Source organism: Pristiophorus japonicus, chromosome 9 (genome assembly GCF_044704955.1).
Source record: "Pristiophorus japonicus isolate sPriJap1 chromosome 9, sPriJap1.hap1, whole genome shotgun sequence".
NCBI classification, from domain to species: Eukaryota; Metazoa; Chordata; class Chondrichthyes; family Pristiophoridae; genus Pristiophorus; species Pristiophorus japonicus.
This window is the reverse complement of record NC_091985.1, coordinates 29,191,749-29,209,893: the sequence shown is the minus strand read 5'-3', so window position 1 is coordinate 29,209,893 and position 18,145 is coordinate 29,191,749. Positions and strand designations below refer to the sequence as shown.

Sequence of the window (18,145 nt, the reverse complement as noted above, 5' to 3'; positions counted from 1 at the left end):
ATAAAGGATGGAATCACTGCAATAGTGAGAAACAATATTGGCTCAAATGATTATGATGTTGAAATAGTTTGGGTGGAGATAAGGAACAATAAGCGGAGTCACTGGTGGCATAGTCTACACGCCCCCTAACAGTAGCAGCTCTGTTAGTCGGAGTATAAACCAGAAAATAGTGGGGGCTTGTAAAAAGGAAACAGCAATAATCATGGGTGATTTTAACCTCCATATTGATTGGACAAATCAAATTGATCAGGGTAGCCTTGAGGAAGAATTCATAGAGTGCATAAGGGACGGGTTCCTTGAGCGGTATGTAATAGAACCAACAAGGGGGCAGGCTGTCTTAGATCTGGTCCTGTGTTATGAGACAAAATTAATAAACAATCTCCTAGTAAAGGAGCCCCTTGCAATGAGTGATCATAGCATGGTTGAATTTCAAATTCAGATGGAGGGTGAGAAAGTTGGATCTCAAACCAGCGTACTAAGCTTAAATAAAGGAGACTACAAAGGTATAAGGGCAGAGTTGGCTAAAGTGGACTGGGAAAACAGATTCAAGTGTAGGATGGGTTGATGAACAGTGCCGTACATTTAAGGAGTCCGTTGTGCCCCGGAGGGGACGAAATCCGCACTGCGACTCCGGGAGGAGCTCCTCGGCCACAGGGAGAAGACGGGTGAGGAGGACTCTAGCGAAGACTTTCCCAGTGGCTGTTGGCAGGGAGATTCCTCTGCAACAGCTGCAGGAAAAACGCAGGGAACAGCGCCAGCCCTTATATATGGCCTTCTTCGACCTTTCAAAGGCCTTTGACACTGTCAGCGTGTCCTTCCGTTTCGGATGCCCCCAAAAGTAGGTCACCATCCTCTGCCTGCTCCACGACGACATGCAGGCCATGATCCTTACCAACGGATCCATCACAGACCCAATCCACATCCGGACCGGAGTCAAGCAGGGCTGCGTCGTCGCCCCAGCCGTCTTCTCAATCTTCCTCGCTGCCATGCTCCACCTCACAGTTGACAAGCTCCCCGCTGGAGTGGAATTAAACTACAGAATCAATGGGAACCTGTTCAACCTTCGCCGTCTCCAGGCCAAGTCCAAGACCACCCCAACCTCTGTCGTCGAGCTACAGTACGCAGACAACGCCTGCGTCTATGCACACACAGAGGCTGAACTCCAGGACATAATCGACGTATTTACTGAGGCGTACATTAATCAGAAAGATAAAGGTCCTCCACCAGCCTGTCCTCGCCGCACAGTACTGCTGCCCAGACATCAAGATCCATGGACAACGTGGACCACTTCCCTTATCTCGGGAGCCACCTATTAACAAGAACAGGCATCGACGACGAGATCCAACACCACCTCCAGTGCGCCAGTGCAGCCTTTGGTCGCCTGAGGAAAAGAGTGTTTGAAGACCAGACCCTCAAAACTGTCACCATGTTCATGATCTACAGGGCCGTAGTAATATCCACCCTCTTTGTATGGCTCAGAGACGTGGACCATGTACAGTAGACACCTCAAGTTGCTGGAGAAATACCACCAACGATGCCTCCGCAAGATCTTTCAAATCCCCTGGGAGGACAGATGCACCAACGTTAGCGTCTTCGTCCAGGCCAACATCCCCAGCATTGAAGCACTGACCACACTTGATCAGTTCCGCTGGGCACGCCACATAGTTTGCATGCCAGACCCGAAACTACCAAAGCAAGCGCTCTACTCAGAACTCGTCCACAGCAAACGAGCCAAAGGTGGCCAGCGGAAACATTACAAGGACACCCTCAAAGCCTCCCTGATAAAGTGCGACATCCCCACTGACACGTGGGAGTCCTTGGCCAAAGAATGCCCTAAGTGGAGGAAGTGCATCCGGGAGGGCGCTGAGCTCCTCGAATCTCGTCGCCGAGAGCATGCAGAAATCAAGCGCAGGCAGCGGAAGGAGCGTATGGCAAACCAGACTCCCTGCCCACCCTTTCCTTCAACTACTGTCTGTCCCACCTGTGACACAGACTGTGGTTCTCGTATTGGACTGTACAGCCACCTAAGAACTCATGCTAAGAGTGGAAGCAAGTCTTCTTCGATTCAGAGGGACTGCCTATGATAGAACATAAGAACATAAGAATTAGGAACAGGAGTAGGCCATCTAGCCCCTCGAGCCTGCTCCGCCATTCAACAAGATCATGGCTGATCTGGCCGTGGACTCAGCTCCACTTACCCGCCCGCTCCCCGTAACCCTTAATTCCCTTATTGGTTAAAAATCTATCTATCTGTCTGTGATTTGAATACATTCAATGAGCTAGCCTCAACTGCTTCCTTGGGCGGAGAATTCCACAGATTCACAACCCTCTGGGAGAAGAAATTCCTTCTCAAATCGGTTTTAAATTGGCTCCCCCGTATTTTGAGGCTGTGCCCCCTAGTTCTAGTCTCCCCGACCAGTGGAAACAACCTCTCTGCCTCGATCTTGTCTATCCCTTTCATTATTTTAAATGTTTCGATAAGATCACCCCTCATCATTCTGAGCTCCAACGAGTAAAGACCCAGTCTACTCAATCTATCATCATAAGGTAACCCTCTCATCTCCGGAATCAGCCTAGTGAATCGTCTCTGTACCCCCTCCAAAGCTAGTATATTCTTCCTTAAGTAAGGAGACCAAAACTGCACGCAATACTCCAGGTGCGGCCTCACTAATACTCTATACAGTTGCAGCAGGACCTCCCTGCTTTTGTACTCCATCCCTCTCGCAATGAAGGCCAACATTACATTCGCCTTCCTGATTACCTGCTGCACCTGCAAACTAACTGTTTGGGATTCATGCACAAGGACCCCCAGGTCCCTCTGCACCGCAGCATGTTGTAATTTCTCCCCATTCAAATAATATTCCCTTTTACTGTTGTTTTTTTCAAGGTGGATGACCTCACATTTTCCGACGTTGCATTCCATCTGCCAAGCCTTAGCCCATTTGCTTAACCTATCTAAATCTCTTTGCAGCCTCTCTGTGTCCTCTACACAACCCGCTTTCCCACTAATCTTTGTGTCATCTGCAAATTTTGTTACACTACACTCTGTCCCCTCTTCCAGGTCATCTATGTATACTGTAAACAGTTGTGGTCCCAGCACCGATCCCTGTGGCACACCACTAACGACCGATTTCCAACCCGAAAAGGATCCATTTATCCTGACTCTCTGCTTTCTGTTAGCCAGCCAATTCTCGATCCATGCTAATACGTTTCCTCTGACTCCGCATACCTTTATCTTCTGCAGTAACCTTTTGTGTGGCACCTTATCGAATGCCTTTTGGAAATCTAAATACACCACATCCATTGGTACACCTCTATCCACCATGCTCGTTATATCCTCAAAGAATTTCAGTAAATTAGTTAAACATGATTTCCCCTTCATGAATCCATGTTGCGTCTGCTTGATTGCACTATTCCTATCTAGATGTCCCGCTATTTCTTCCTTAATGATAGCTTCAAGCATTTTCCCCACTACAGATGTTAAACTAACCGGCCTATAGTTACCTGCCTTTTGTCTGCCCCCTTTTTTAAACAGAGGCGTTACATTAGTTGATTTCCAATCCGCTGGTACCTCCCCAGAGTCCAGAGGATTTTGGTCGATTATAATGAATGCATCTGCTATAACTTCCGCCATCTCTTTTAATACCCTGGGATGCATTTCATCCGGACCAGGGGACTTGTCTACCTTGAGTCCCATTAGCCTATCCAGCACTACCCCTCTAGTGATACTGATTATCTCAAGGTCCTCCCTTCCCACATTCCCGTGACCAGCAATTTTTGGCATGGTTTTTGTGTCTCCACTGTGAAGACCGAAGCAAAATAATTGTTTAAGGTCTCAGCCATTTCCACATTTCCCATTATTAAATTCCCCTTCTCATCTTCTAAGGGACCAACATTTACTTTAGTCACTCTTTTCCGTTTTATATATCGGTATGATGATGATGATGACATTTAAGGAGATATTCCACAACACTCAAGAAAAATATATTTCAGTGAGGAGAAAAGGATGTAGAAGGGTGGATAACTAAAGAAATAAAGGATGGTATCCAATTAAAAACAAGGGCATACAAAGTGGCCAAACCTTGTGGGAAGATTGGGAAGCTTTTAAAAGCCAGCAATGAATGATTAAAAAAATGATTAAGAAAGGGAAGATAGACTATGAAAGTAAACTAGCACGAAATATAAAAACAGATAGCAAGAGTTTCTATAGGTATATAAAAAGGAAAAGAGTGGCTAAAGTAAATGTTGGTCCCTTAGAGGACAGGACCGGGGAATTAGTAAAGGGAAACATGGAGATGGCAGAAACTCTGAACAAATACTTTGTATGAGTCTTTACGGTAGAGGACACTAAAAATATCCTAACAGTGGATAGTCAAGGGGCTATGGGGGGGGGAGGAACTTAACACAATCACAATCACTAAGGAGGTGGTACTCAGTAAGATAATGGGACCAAAGGCAGATAAATCCCCTGGACCTGATGGCTTGCATCCTAGGGTCTTAAGAGAAAAAGCGGCAGGGACAGTGGATGCATTGGTTGTAATTTATCAAAATTCTCTGGATTCTGGGGAGGTCCCAGCAGATTGGAAAACTGCAAATGTAACGACCCTATTTAAAAAAGGAGGCAGACAAAAAGCAGGAAACTATAGACCAGTTAGCCTAACATCCATGATTGGAGTCTATTGTTAAAGAAGCAGTAAGCAGGATATTTGGAAAAACATAATTCAGCCAGGCAGAGTCAGCATGGATTTATGAAAGGGAAGTCACGTTTGACAAACTTGCTGGAATTCTTTGAGGATGTAACGAACAGGGTGGATAAAGGGGAACTAGTGGATGTGGTGTATTTGGACTTCCAGAAAGCATTTGAGAAGGTGCCACATAAAAGGTTATTGCACAAAATAAAAGTTCACGGGGTTGGGGGTAATATATTAGTATGGATAGAGGATTGGCTAACTAACAGAAAACAGAGAGTCGGGATAAATGGTTCATTCACGGGTTGGCAATTAGTAACTACTGGGGTGCCGCCGGGATCAGTGCGGGGACCCCAACTATTTACAATCTATATTAATGACTTGGAAGAGTGTAACGTAGCCAAGTTTGCTGACAATACAAAGATGGGAGGTAAAGCAATGTGTGAGGACATAAAAAATCTGCAAAAGGACATAGACAGGCTAAGTGAGTGGCCAAAATTTGGCAGATGGAGTATAATATTGGAAAGTGTGAGGTTATGCACTTTGAGGGAAAAAATCCAAGAGCGAGTTATTATTTAAATGGAGAAAAATTGCAAAGTGCTGCAGTACAGCGGGACCTGGGGGTACTTGTGCATGAAACACAAAAGATTAGTGTGCAGGTACAGCAAGTGATCAGGACTGCCAATGGAATCTTGGCCTTTATTGCAAGGGGGAGTGGAGTATAAAAGCAGGGAAGTTTTACTACAGTTATACGGGTTATTGGTGAGGCCACACCTGGAATACTGCATACAGTTTTGGTTTCTATATTTAAGAAAGGATGTACTTGCTTTGGAGGCAGTTCAGAGAAGGTTCACTAGGTTGATTCCGGAGATGAAGGGGTTGACTTATGAGGAAAGGTTGAGGAAGTTGGGCCTCTACTCATTGGAATTCAGAAGCATGAGAGGTGATCTTATCGAAACATGTAAGATTATGAGGGGGCTTGACAAGGTGGATGCAGAGAGGATATTTCCACTGATGGGGGAGACTAGAATAAGGGGCTGCCCATTTAAAACTGAGATGAGGAGGAATTTCTTTTCTCAGAGGGTTGTAAATCTGTGGAATTCGCTGCCTCAGGGAGCTGTAGAAGCTGGATCATTGAATAAATTTAAGACAGAGAGAGACAGTTTCTTAACCGATAAGGGAATAAGGGGTATGGGGAGCGGGCAGGAAAGTGGACCCGAGTCCATGGCCTCAATTTTGGCCCATTTTTCGGCACACTTACTGGAGTTGTGTCGCTTATCTACGTTCCGAAGTGCGCCGAAAAATGTTGTTGCCACTTTGGCCACTGTCAGGTCTCTTCACTGCAGTCGCGCAGCATGGCCAGTGGAGTCGGGGCTGGAGCCAGCGATCTGCGCTGGAAACTGTGCCGGGACGTCTGCACATGCGCAGTGGAGTCCGCTGGTGATGTCCGCGCATGAGCAGTAGTGCTGCGAGTCTGCAACAACAGTAGGTCTCTCTCAGTTTCAGAGCGTGGCGATGTTCTTCCTCCCTGTGTTGCTGGGCTCCTTTAGGTAAAGTTCTCTGCATTTATTCTGCCTCCTTTGTTGGGTTAGGGGCAGGCAGGAGCACTGATAGTATTCCTGCCTGCCCGTGATTTCTATCAGTGCTCCTGCCTGCCCCTAGCCGAGTGGCCTCGAGACTGTACTGAAAGAAAGCCCAAGGGAAAACCTTTGAGCATGGCTCCTCACTGAGAGTATGGGACTGCTGAGTTTACCCTATAGTTTTATGACAGAGTATCTTAGTGAATTTGTTTGTGCATTAAGATAAAGGCTGAGGAATGGAGTAACTTTTTCCTTTATGGAACTGGTTGCACTTACTACCGTTAGGTTGAGCAAATGTTTTTTGCAGTGTCTAGTTTCTATTTTTACGTAGCCTATCATTCGAGGCTGACTAAAAGAGATTGCAGAACTTATGTTAATTAGAGGCAAAGTACAGGAGCTAGGGGCGGGCAGGAGAGCCGATAGTGCTGCTGCCTGAGAGTGATTTCTATCGGTTCTCCTGCCCGCCCCTAGCCCAGGTCGAGGGGTCTCCCGCACCGACTGACCCACTGCCTTCCTGGGCCGAGTTTGAAGATAAAGGTAGGTCTTACTTCAATTTTTTATTTCTTATTGAATTCTTAGTACTTTTTGTTTGCAAGGTTTGGTGGTTTGTAAGTCTTGGTGGTTTAGGTGCAGATCCTCTCCGTTTCCTGCCCCTATCCCAGGCCGAATGGCCTCCGATGTACCTACTTGCGCCGATTTCTTTAACTCTCCGTAAGGGTTTTCTGAAGTGGCCACATACACTGGCCTAAGTATAAATGGAGTAACTATTAGGTGGCGAAAGTTGCCTAAATGGGCAGAACTGGCGTAGATGGCTGGTAACGTCCCCTTCTGAGAGAAAAAAAAAGAACCTAAAAAAATCGTAACTAACTCAGTTACGCTGGTGCAAATTTGGTGCAAATTGATTGGGGAAAATGAGGATTTTTAAGTTACTCTTTAAAAAAAAACGGAGCAATTCCTGGCCAAAATTGAGCCACATGATCGGATCAGCCATGATCGTATTAAATGGCAGAGCAGGCTTGAGGGGCCATATGGCCTACTCCTGCTCCTATTTCTTATGTTCTTATGTTCTTAATTTAGACACTGTTCTAAGTAAACAGTTGTTTTCTCTGCAGAATGCTATTAAGGAACACACATTATCAGTAGAATCTGTAGAGAAGATGTCATGGTAACAGGAAGCAAGCACAAGGAAATGTCTCAATGTTGATATTATGGTGTTGACATTTAAGAAGTGATATGGAAGTTAGAAAAGTCACTTTTGATATGCTTGGCAGGGCTGATCACCAGGGAGGGATTCAGAAGCCTGGCAACAATACAGGTCTTAGAGCAGTGGACATCGTTACCTCCACCAGCAACATGCAAGCAAAAGCACAGGTATAGGTGAATAGCTCTCAAGTCGCCGCTAACTTCTTGCTAGCACCTATCTCAGGATAAAGGAAACACCTTCTTCCCACTCATTCTACACACAGGAAGCTTCTCAAGAGCTCTATTTTATGTATCTCTTAATATTTTATTTCTTACATTAATAAATGACAGCAGTAATAGCACTGGCTATCTTTGGAACACTGAATGTCTTTCAGAAGTTTGAAAGCAGGGAATTTGCAGAACTGTGCCAATATTTGCAGAGGATTCCCCAAAGAGGAAAGTTTGAAACCACTATTTTAAAAACATGCTTGGAATGGTTATCGGCTTTTGGGTGCTTTTAAAACTTTGAGGTTACTCTGACTCAAGCACGGCATTTCCTAAAAATAGCAGACCCGTCAAAGCTCAACCATGCTAAGTAGAATACAACAAGATACTTGGAAGATGTCCTAGCTCCTATATCCAATATGAACATCAGACTGTGTTGTAGCTAAGCTGTCTGGCTAGTTTACAAGATAAATACAGATTAGGATGGCTATTCCAACCATTTTAATCCTTCCATCCAGAAAGGCCCTACTGTTTTCTCTATTTCATCATCTAGTTGTTTCTTACATACTGCCTGGAATGGAAAATCTTAGCTATGAGGACAGATTGGATAGGCTGGATTTGTTCTCATTGGAACAGAGGAGACCTCATTGAGGGGCCTGGATATAGTGGATAGCAAGGGCCTATTTGCATTGGTTGAGGGGTCTATTATGAGGGGGCATAGTTTAAGGTGGTTGGTGGAAGGTTTAGAGGGGATTTGAGGTGGCGGGGGGGGACTTCTTTACGCAGAGGGTTGTGGGGATCTGGAACTCGCTGCCTGGAAGAGTGGTGGATGCAGAAACCCTAACCATTTTTAAGAGATGGTTGGATGGGCACTTAAAGTGCCGTAACCTGCAGGGTTACAGACCAGAGCTGGTAATTGGGATTAGACTAGATAACCTCTTGTTGGCCAGTATGATATGATGGTAAGTACTGCAGGGAATCGTATATGGCCAGGGTGATCTCCTGGATTAGTTTCGATCACCTGGATGGGTCGGAGAGGAATTTTCCCAAATTTTTGCCCCCAAATTGGCCTGAGTTTTTGTTTTTATCTGGTTTTTGCCTCTCCGGTTGGGGTGGAGTGCAGAATGTTTCAGTGTAAGGAGTGTTGCAGTTGTGTGGGGTGGACTGGTTGGGCTGGGTGCTCTTTACCTTTACCTTACCTTTCCGCCATTGTTCATAGGTAACCTTCAGGGCTGCTGACCGAGGGCCGTGCGGCTTGTTGTCAGCCGGCACGGACATGATGGGCCGAAATGGCCTCCTTCTACGCTGTAAATTTCTATGTTTCTATAATTCCAAAGTTTTCAAATCCACTTAGAAGTATATTCCATGTGAACAAGAACTTTGTGACATTGGTTTTAAATGAGCTTTTAACTAATTTGAACCTGTGGCCCCCTTGTCCTACTATCGCACTTCAGTTTGAAGCAATTTAGCCGTTTACTGTTCACTTGCCAATGCAGCTTTGAAGAGGACATTTGAAACATAGAGACACTTTCTGCAACACTTTGTCAATACTTCACCAACGCTATTAACATTTATTCCAGAAATTCTCTGAGAATTTAACCTAAAAAGAGTAAGTGCTATACTACTCCACCTTATTGGACACCTTATAGGAACAACCAGGAGAATGGGAATGCTTGGTCATCAGCATCTTTCTTGGGGTCCCCCTTGACTGGCAGAAAGAATGGGAGGAGGACAGGAGGCCAGGCAAAGCAGCTGCAGGAGAGAGGGGCAGGAAGGCAAGGTGGACTCCTTCCCTCCACTTCTGGACCTCCTCCACTAGGACCTCCAGTGCCGCGTCCAAGAACCTGTGCGCCATCTCACTCGGTTCCTGAGCCATCCTGAAACATACCGCTGTGTGTCTGCCAGCACGCTCCACACCTTCAGTGGAGCCCACATATACTGCCCCAAGAAAATTGTGTCTAAACAGCGCTTGATTGCTAACCCTGCAGGTGATGACTTTAGCACCTCTAGGCAAGTTCAAATTATGGTAATCAGCAATTAGGACCAAAATTGTGTGCTAAAATCAGATTTTCAAATCATCATCATCATAGGCAGTCCCTCGGAATCGAAGAAGACTTGCTTCCACTCCTAAAGTGAGTGCTTTGGTGGCTGAACAGACCAATACGAGAGCCACAGACCTGGTCACAGGTGGGCAGGCATTCGTTTGGGGAAGCGGGGGGGGGTGGGACTGATTTGCCGCACGCTCCTTCCGTTGCCTGCGCCTGACCTCTTCACGCTCGCGGCATTGAGATTCGATGAGCTCAACGCCCTCCCGGATGCACTTTCTCCACCTAGGGCAGTCTTTGGCCAGGGATTCCCAGGTGTCAGTGGTGATGTCGCACTTTACCAGGGATGCTTCGAGGGTGTCCTTGTAACGTTTCCGCTGCCCACCTTTGACTTGTTGGCCGTGAAGTAGTTCCGCATAGAGCAATTGCTTAAGGAGTCTCGTGCCTGGCATGCGAACTATGTGGCCTGCCCAGCGAAGCTGATCGAGTGTGGTCAGTGCTTCAATGCTGGGGATGTTAGCCTGGATGAGGACACTGATGTTGGTGTGCCTGTCCTCCCAGGGGTTTGCAGAATCTTGCGGAGACATCTCCAGCGACTTGAGGTGTCTTCTGTACATCATCCATGCCTCTGATCCATAAAGGAGGGCGGGTATTACTACAGCCCTGTAGACCATGAGCTTGGTGGTAGATTTGAGGGCCAGTTCTTCGAACACTCTTTTCCTCAGGCTGCCGAAGGCTGCACTGGCGCACTGAAAGCGATGTTGAATCTCCGCATCAATGTCTGCCTTTGTTGATAAGAGGCTCCCGAGGTATGGGAAGTGGTCCACGTTGTCGAGGGCCGCGCCGTGAATCTTGATGACTGGGGGGGCAATGCTGTGTGGCGAGGACAGGCTGGTGGAAGACCTTTGTCTTACGGATGTTAAGCGTAAGGCCCGTGCTTTCATATGCCTCGGTGAATACATTGACTATATCCTGAGTTCAGCCTCAGAATGTACGCAGATGCAGGCGTTGTCCGCGTACTGCAGCTCAACGACAGAGGTTGGGGTGATCTTGCACCTGGCCTGGAGGCGGCGTAGGTTAAACAGCTTCCCACTGGTTCTGTAGTTTAGTTCCACTCCAGCAGGGAGCTTGTCGACTGCGAGGTGGAGCATAGCAGCGAGGAAGATTGAGAAGAGGGTTGGAGCGATGACGCAGCCCTGTTTGACCCCGGTCCGGACGTGGATTGGGTCTGTAATGGATCCGCTGGTAAGATCACGGCCTGCATGTCGTCGTGGAGCAGGTGAAGGATGTTGACAAACTTTTGAGGGCGTCCAAAACAATAAGTCCTCACGGTTGACAGTGACAAAGGCCTTTGTAAGATCGAAAAAGGCCATGTATAAGGGCGGGCGCTGCTCCCTGCATTTTTCCTGCAGCTGTCGCGCTGCAAAGGTCATGTCTGTTGTGCCCTGTAGGGAACAAAATCCGCAATGTGATTCCAGGAGGAGCTCCTCGGCCACAGGGAGAAGACAGTTGAGAAAAACTCTAGCGACGACCTTCCCAGTGGCTGATAGCAGGGAGATTCCCCTGTAGTTGCCGCAGTCGGACTTGTCCCCCTTTTTACAGAGGGTCACGATCAGACTTTCAAATAGGTGCATCTTATTAGCACGGTACCCATTTAGCGCCTGTTTTCACCCTTTCACCAAAATAACCCCCATATTTAATGCCATGCAAGACAAAGCAGTCTACTTGATCTGCCACCCTGCCACAGGATTCACTATACACCCAGCATCACACTATGGCTCCAATACGTACAATATACAAGATGCACTGCAGGAACTCACTGAGCACCTCCCAACCTCACAATCTCTACCAACAATAATAATAAAAGCAATAATATCAGGGGAACCAAGTTCCTCATCCAAGTCGCACACCATCATAATTTGGACATATACATCACTATTCCTTCATCGTAGCTAGCTCAAAATCCTAGAATTCCCCAACGCCACTGTGGGAGCACTACTGCCACATGGAATGTTACAGTTCAAGGCGGTGGTCCACCAGTACTTTCTTAGGGCAACTAGGGATGGACAATAAATGTGGCCTTATCAGAATTGCCCACATTCTGTGAACAAGAAAAAAAAACGTACCCTGAAAACACATGCAGAGCTTAACTAGTAGTCTATTATGCAGAACTTTGTCAAATGCTTTTTGAATTCTTCATACACTAGTTACAACGAGCTGTCCAGAGTCCAGTTGGCATGCCACCAAGTCAAGGAGGTTGGTAAAGCAGGATCTTTCCCTTCAGAATTCATGTTGACTGCATTTCATCAGTTCAATCCACATTGACCTCTATCTTTTTCCTGGAAAGAGTTCCAAGTATTTCCCACGTCAATCCAGATAAGACTGTTCGTGCACAAACATAACCCAGTGTACTTGGTAAGACACCATACACATTTGTAGCACCATGAGAACAAGTTAACTGGTATCTTTCTGAATAGGAACCTTTGGAAGGCAGGAGGATGTAGACATCATAGATTCTAACTGGAATGGCTGCTGCCTAGGCTGCTTAAAACAACTTTTCCAATTTGATTTTTTTTTTTTAAGTTCACATAAATGGAACTCTCTAAATTTAAATACCGGCAATATCTATTCTGTCAATACTAGTATCCATGCTTGTCTCAGGAGGTAAAGTTGACATTCTGTAGAGTAGCTACTTACCTCAGGTGATTGCATCTGAAAAAGAATCATCAGGAACACAAAAGGGTCAGCCACTGAATGAGTAAATGTGTGGTGGTGCTCCTTATTTTACTGATCCACGGTATATTCCATAAATCTTTAGCATGAAGTCAAGCATGACAGACAGTAGGAAATAACACCCTTGGGGAATGGAGTTATAGAAAAAAGGTTTTGAATCCTTGCTTCAGAAAAGCACTTTACTTTGTGCTGAAAGGGTAAACTAAGTTAATGCCAAATGCTGGAGAGTATTTAAAGGGGCATGTACACCATAACTGATGAGGACTGTACTGAATTATCTAATAAACTGGCATTAAAGATTGTTCAGCAAAGCTAAACTGTGCCCACAACTTAAGAGTGTGGAGTATGATTTAGCCGACATCTCGATGTGATTAAAAATTGAAGTACTTGTGCCAAGGAAAATATATTTTCTTCAGCCTCATGGTCATTCCAAGCCAACAGAGGAATAAATCTGTGAAGTCCACATAAACTAAGTCATGAGTAGAAACCTTGGAAGTTAGTGCAGTGGGTCAAAGGCATAAATAGAGATTAACTGTAGGGGGCCTTGGGCTAGAAATTCAACGACTTTGCGACCGGGTTTTTGGCGACATTTCACCATATTTGGTGAAAAACCGGTAGACGGGAACTTCGGGCGCCTTTTTGTGGCAACGCTTTCCATGTACTGCTGGGGAGAAGAGCGTCGCCATACAAGACCCGAAATAGCATTTTTGCCCGAAATTTGTCTCTCTCCGCACCTGTATTCTGCGCCCAGAATACCGACAGGGAAAAGCCTGTTTGGTGCAGCCCTGCGAGCAGCGGTAAGCATGAAGACCTGCAAAAAGGTACGTTAAAGTTATTGTTTTGAATTATTTTTCAGCGATTTAGTAGGTAAGGGTTTTGTGAATTTTTTGTTTTTTCCCAATTTTTTGGGCGGTGGGTTTCCCACACCCCCCCCCCCCCCCCGGGTCTCTCTCGCAGCGCTATCGGCCTCGGACTATTCGCGGTTTGCGTCGCGAATCCTCGTGCAACGCCGATTTTTACCGCTGCGCAAATTAAAGGCTGAACGGTAATGAAGCAAAATAGGTAATTTTGCCGAAAAAATACAGTTTTCGTTGAAAACCGAATTTCTAGCCCCTTAAGTTTCCAATATGTGGACTTTTTGCTGATGGAAGTGTTGCTGTACTGCGCCTATAAAAAGAACCTAGTGAGGCTTAATGCCCCTGATGTCACCATGATAGTTAACAGTGGCAGGGGACAGGAAGGCAAGCATAGTTGTTGACTCCAACAGTGGTACCAAAGTCTGTGAATGCCTAGTCATGCTCGAAACTGGTGCCAGAATGCAATACTGCTTGAAAAACAAAGGAGACTATACAAGGGATTCAGTGTGGCAGATGAACCTTTAGTTACAAATAACCAGTAGAGATGATACTGATTTTTGACCCATGAAGAGGCTGGGGTCAACTAAGAATTTCTGACTTTTACCTTACAAATCCCTAGGATTTTAGTTCAACTACATCTGTCCAGAAGCCAGACTGATCCTAAAGCCCTGAGGAAGAAGACTTAATCTCTGATCTTAATGCCATAGGCACCATCAAGATGAAAATCAATCTCTCCCAAATTCAAAGCAAGAACCATTCCTGGAATAGATCTAAAACTAACATAAGTGCTACAGTTCTTTTTAAAGAGGAAAAACTAAAGCTGACATCAGCAAAGAGTTACTTGAGGGCTTCAAGCTAATAAGCCAAAGACTTTGTGATACAAATAGGTAGCTAACATCCAAAAATCAGGTACCATAATTATTCTTTAGATAAAGCTTGAAACCATCTTTTCACCACTGTTGGAAACTGGGGTTGCTATATCAGTCCAGCTGGGAGAAAACAGCAAGAAAAAAACAGCAAGATAAAATGCTAAGAAATAGGACTGAACCTAAAGCATATCAAAATCAACTGAAAGGAAAAAGTGTCAGCACTAATTAAATGCTTATAAGACAATAGAAAAAGAACGTGTCAACTTTTGGTTATGGCATATAAAAGGAGAGCTCAACATATGTGGCGCAGGGCTCTCATAGGTTAAAAAGTCTTAAAAAAATTGATTGGTTCATTGATGTGAACAAGAGAGAGGTGTGTGCTTATATATAATCATCATCATAGGCAGTCCTTCGAAATCGTGGAAGACTTGCTTCCACTCTAAAAGTGAGTTCTTAGGTGACTGAACAATCCAATACGGGAATTGCAAGCTCTATCACAGGTGGGACAGACAGTCGTTGAAGGAACGGGTGGGTGGGGAGTCTGGTTTGCCGCATGCTCCTTCTGCTGCCTGCGCTTGCTTTCTGCATGCTCTCGGGCAATGAGACTCGAGGTGCTCTTCCTCCACTTAGGGCGGTTTTTGGCCAGGGATTCCCAGGTGTCGGTGGGGATGTTGCATTTTATGAAGGAGGCTTTGAGGGTGTCCTTGAAATGTTTCCTCTGCCCACCTGGGGCTCGTTTGCCGTGTAGGAGTTCCAAAGCGCTTGCTTTGGGAGTCTCGTGTCAGGCGTGCGAACAATGTGGCCTGCCCAACAGAGCTGGTCAAGCGTGGTCAGTGCTTCGATGCTGGGGATGTTGGCCTGATCGAGGACATTAACTTTGGTGCGTCTGTCCTCCCAGGGGATTTGCAGGATCTTGCAGAGACATCGTTGGTGGTATATCTCCAACGATTTGAGGTGTCTACTGTAATGGTCCACATCTCTGAGCTACATAGGAGGGCGCGTATCACTACAGTAACAGTAATTGTGCTAAACTATATGTGAGCAGTCATGTTAAAGGCTAAACAGAAAATTACTGATAACTCATTGTCTTATGGGAAGGATGTCATAAAAGATAGTTTATTTTAGTAAGAGTAGACTGAAGATAGTCTTTTCCAGTGTGAATAGGTTACCTATTTTATTTAAAATAAAATTATTAAAATGGAATTATTGTTTAAATGCTATGCTTTATGAACACAATGTTTAAAAAATAACAGCATTACTTTCAAAAAAGAATCAGTTTAGAAAAATATTAAACCTTTTAACATTGTAACCCTTTACAAATTCAAAAACATTCATGGTTTACATTTCCTTTTGTGCTGTTTACTTGAAAAATATTTTTATTTAAACGGTCGGCGGCTGACATCATTGGGTGTGTTGGCTTACTGTCCTGACCATGTGAAAGAAATCTGACCATGTGAAATGAATTAATATACAACTGATGCTGAATTATCTGGGTTTATCTGACTGTATCTGCACTAGGTTAATTCATTTCTCTTAGTCAGACTGACTCCTGGATATCAAAACTGCTTAAAAAGTTTTACCAATTGTAGTCCATTGCTGCCACCTTGATTTTCCACCTGCCCAGAGTGGGATGAGCATTACGTGACAGGTAGGGAAGATGATTTTTTTTTTCTCCTCAAGATATTCATTATCTTTATTACAAACTGATTCAAGTTTGAAGGAAAACAAAAATGCCCCAATTTATTTTCTTAAAACAAAGACAAGAAAAAAATAGAAATCAGTACAGTTAACAATTGCAAAATTAATATAGAACACTGCATCGTTCTCTTTTTAAATTAAGGCTTACCTCTCCACCATTCACATACTCCATGACAAAACATAAACGATCTTTAGTTTGGAAAGAATACTTCAAAGACTGTAATAAAAAGAATCATAAGTGTACAGAGAATTATTTGAGTTATTTAGTTTTGATAGTTTTTACATTGCTGTATAAAACAAAATGACTCGAGATTTTAATACTACAAATATATTTTCCTGCACGTGCCTACTGTTAATAGTTCTAATATTAAAAGGCTGCATTTAACTTTAGCTGCATTCTCAAAACAGCTCTCATCATACTACATAGTGATGAAAGGTGGCAAATGCTTTTATCAGCTAGCAAATGGGAAACAGCTTATGGTACTCTCTTCTTAGATAAACTTTCATTTGCCCATTATCTAATCAGATTTTACCCTCACAGCTCTTCATAGGTTTGTAATAGAATAATGATGAAAATGAAAAATAAGTTCCGGAGCTGCCTTCTGCTACCATATATTGCTAGTTCACTTTACAATGTAAAGTAGATCATTTTCAAGGCTTGTTAGAAAGATCAAAATTATTGTGATTCATGAAAGGGAATAGAAAATATAACATTTAAAGGGCAGTCACTGGGCTCAAGTTTCGGCCCGAGTTGCTCCTATTTTTTTTGGAGCAACTAGTTTAGAATGGAACATCTTAAAAATTGCAATTGTCGGCATTTAGTATGCTCCAGTTCTAGTGAGTTAGAATAGTTTCATTTTAGAACAGATTTTTTTTCAAAAGGGGGCGTGTCCAGCCACTTACGCCTGTTTTTCAAGTTTAGGCAACGAAAACTTACTCCAAACTAACTTAGAATGCAGTAAGTATAGATTTTTGTACGCTCAGAAAAACCTTGCCTACACTTATAAATCAGGCGTAGGGAACGAGAGATGGAGGCGGGGGGGGGGGGGGGGAAGAGAAGTTTACAAACATTAAACACTTCACTTTTACAAATAAAGAGCCATCGTCAATAATAAATGATAAATAAATCAATAAATCAACCAATAAATCAATCAAAAAAAAAGAATTAAAAAATTAATCAATAAATAGAAAGTTATTTCTACTCACCTACTGCAGCACCAGGAGCCCTGCGTGCTGGGATGGAAGGCCACCCACCCCCCAATGTCTCTCTCTCTCTGTCAGTTTCTCTCTCTCTGACTCTGACAGTTTCTCTGTTTCTGACAGCGAGGGGTGGAGGGAGGGAGGGAGGGAGAGGAGGGGGGAGCGAGGGAGGGAGAGGAGGGGGGAGGGAGGTAGGGAGAGGAGGGGGGAGGAGAGAAGGGGGAGGAGAGGAGGAGGGGGAGGAGAGGGGTGGGGGGGAAAGGAGTTGGGGGGGATCGGGGGAGAGGAAGGGGAGGGCGGGGAGAGGGAGAGAGCGGGGGGGGGAGAGGAGGGGAGGGAGGGAGGGGAGGAGGTTGGAGGGAGAGGAGGTTGGAGGGGAAGGGGGAGGAGGTTGGAGGGGAAGGGGGAGGAGAGGGGGAGGGGAGGGGGGGCGGGGAGAGAGAGGAGGGGGGAGGGGGATGTGGGGGAGGGGGATGTGGGGGAGGGGGATGTGGAAGAGGCTGAATGGGCCGGGCCGCCGCTGACACTTCGGGCAGGGCCCACCCCCAGCGAGATGCCGTGCGGACGGGCCCTGCCGCCGATGAGGAGCGAGGGGGGGGTTGGGGGGGAAAGAGGCGGCGAAGAGGGAGGGGGGAAGAAGGGGGGGGGGCGGAAGGCTGAACGGGAAGGAGGGGGCTGAACAGGAGGGAGGTCCGAGTCCCGATCTTCGCCCCGGGAGCCCATTGGGCCAGGGCTAGGGTCGGGCACCTTCCATGCAGCCTCGGGGCCTGGAGCTACTGCACATGCGCGCACACTCTAGCGCGCATGTGCAGAGGTCCCTGCACTGTTTTCAGCGCCGGGACCTAGCTCCGCCCCCGACCCCTTGTGCTGCGCCACGCCGAGCACGAAGACGTCCTGAGGAGACCGGAAAATCACAAGGTAAGTTTTCGGCGCCCTTTTTATTCCAGAAAGTCGGCGCACCTTATGGAGATGCGCCGTTTTTCCAGAGGGCGGAAACTTGGGCCCACTGTCTTTATCAGAAAATGTTTCACAAACTCTTTCTTTTGTTTGTGTTAGCAAAATAGCCAG

The 18,145-nt window shown here is 45.6% G+C and overlaps 1 protein-coding gene across 3 annotated transcripts in view; it reads right to left on the bottom strand.

Annotated features, from left to right (window-relative positions):
* Window positions 1–18,145, bottom strand: part of akt3a (v-akt murine thymoma viral oncogene homolog 3a) — a 493,259-nt gene that overhangs the window by 86,935 nt on the left and 388,179 nt on the right. For all 3 annotated transcript variants that reach the window (XM_070889219.1, XM_070889220.1, XM_070889221.1), the window contains one exon: window positions 16,026–16,094. In XM_070889219.1, coding sequence (XP_070745320.1) covers window positions 16,026–16,094 — 69 coding nt within the window. The remainder of the gene's footprint in view (window positions 1–16,025; window positions 16,095–18,145) is intronic.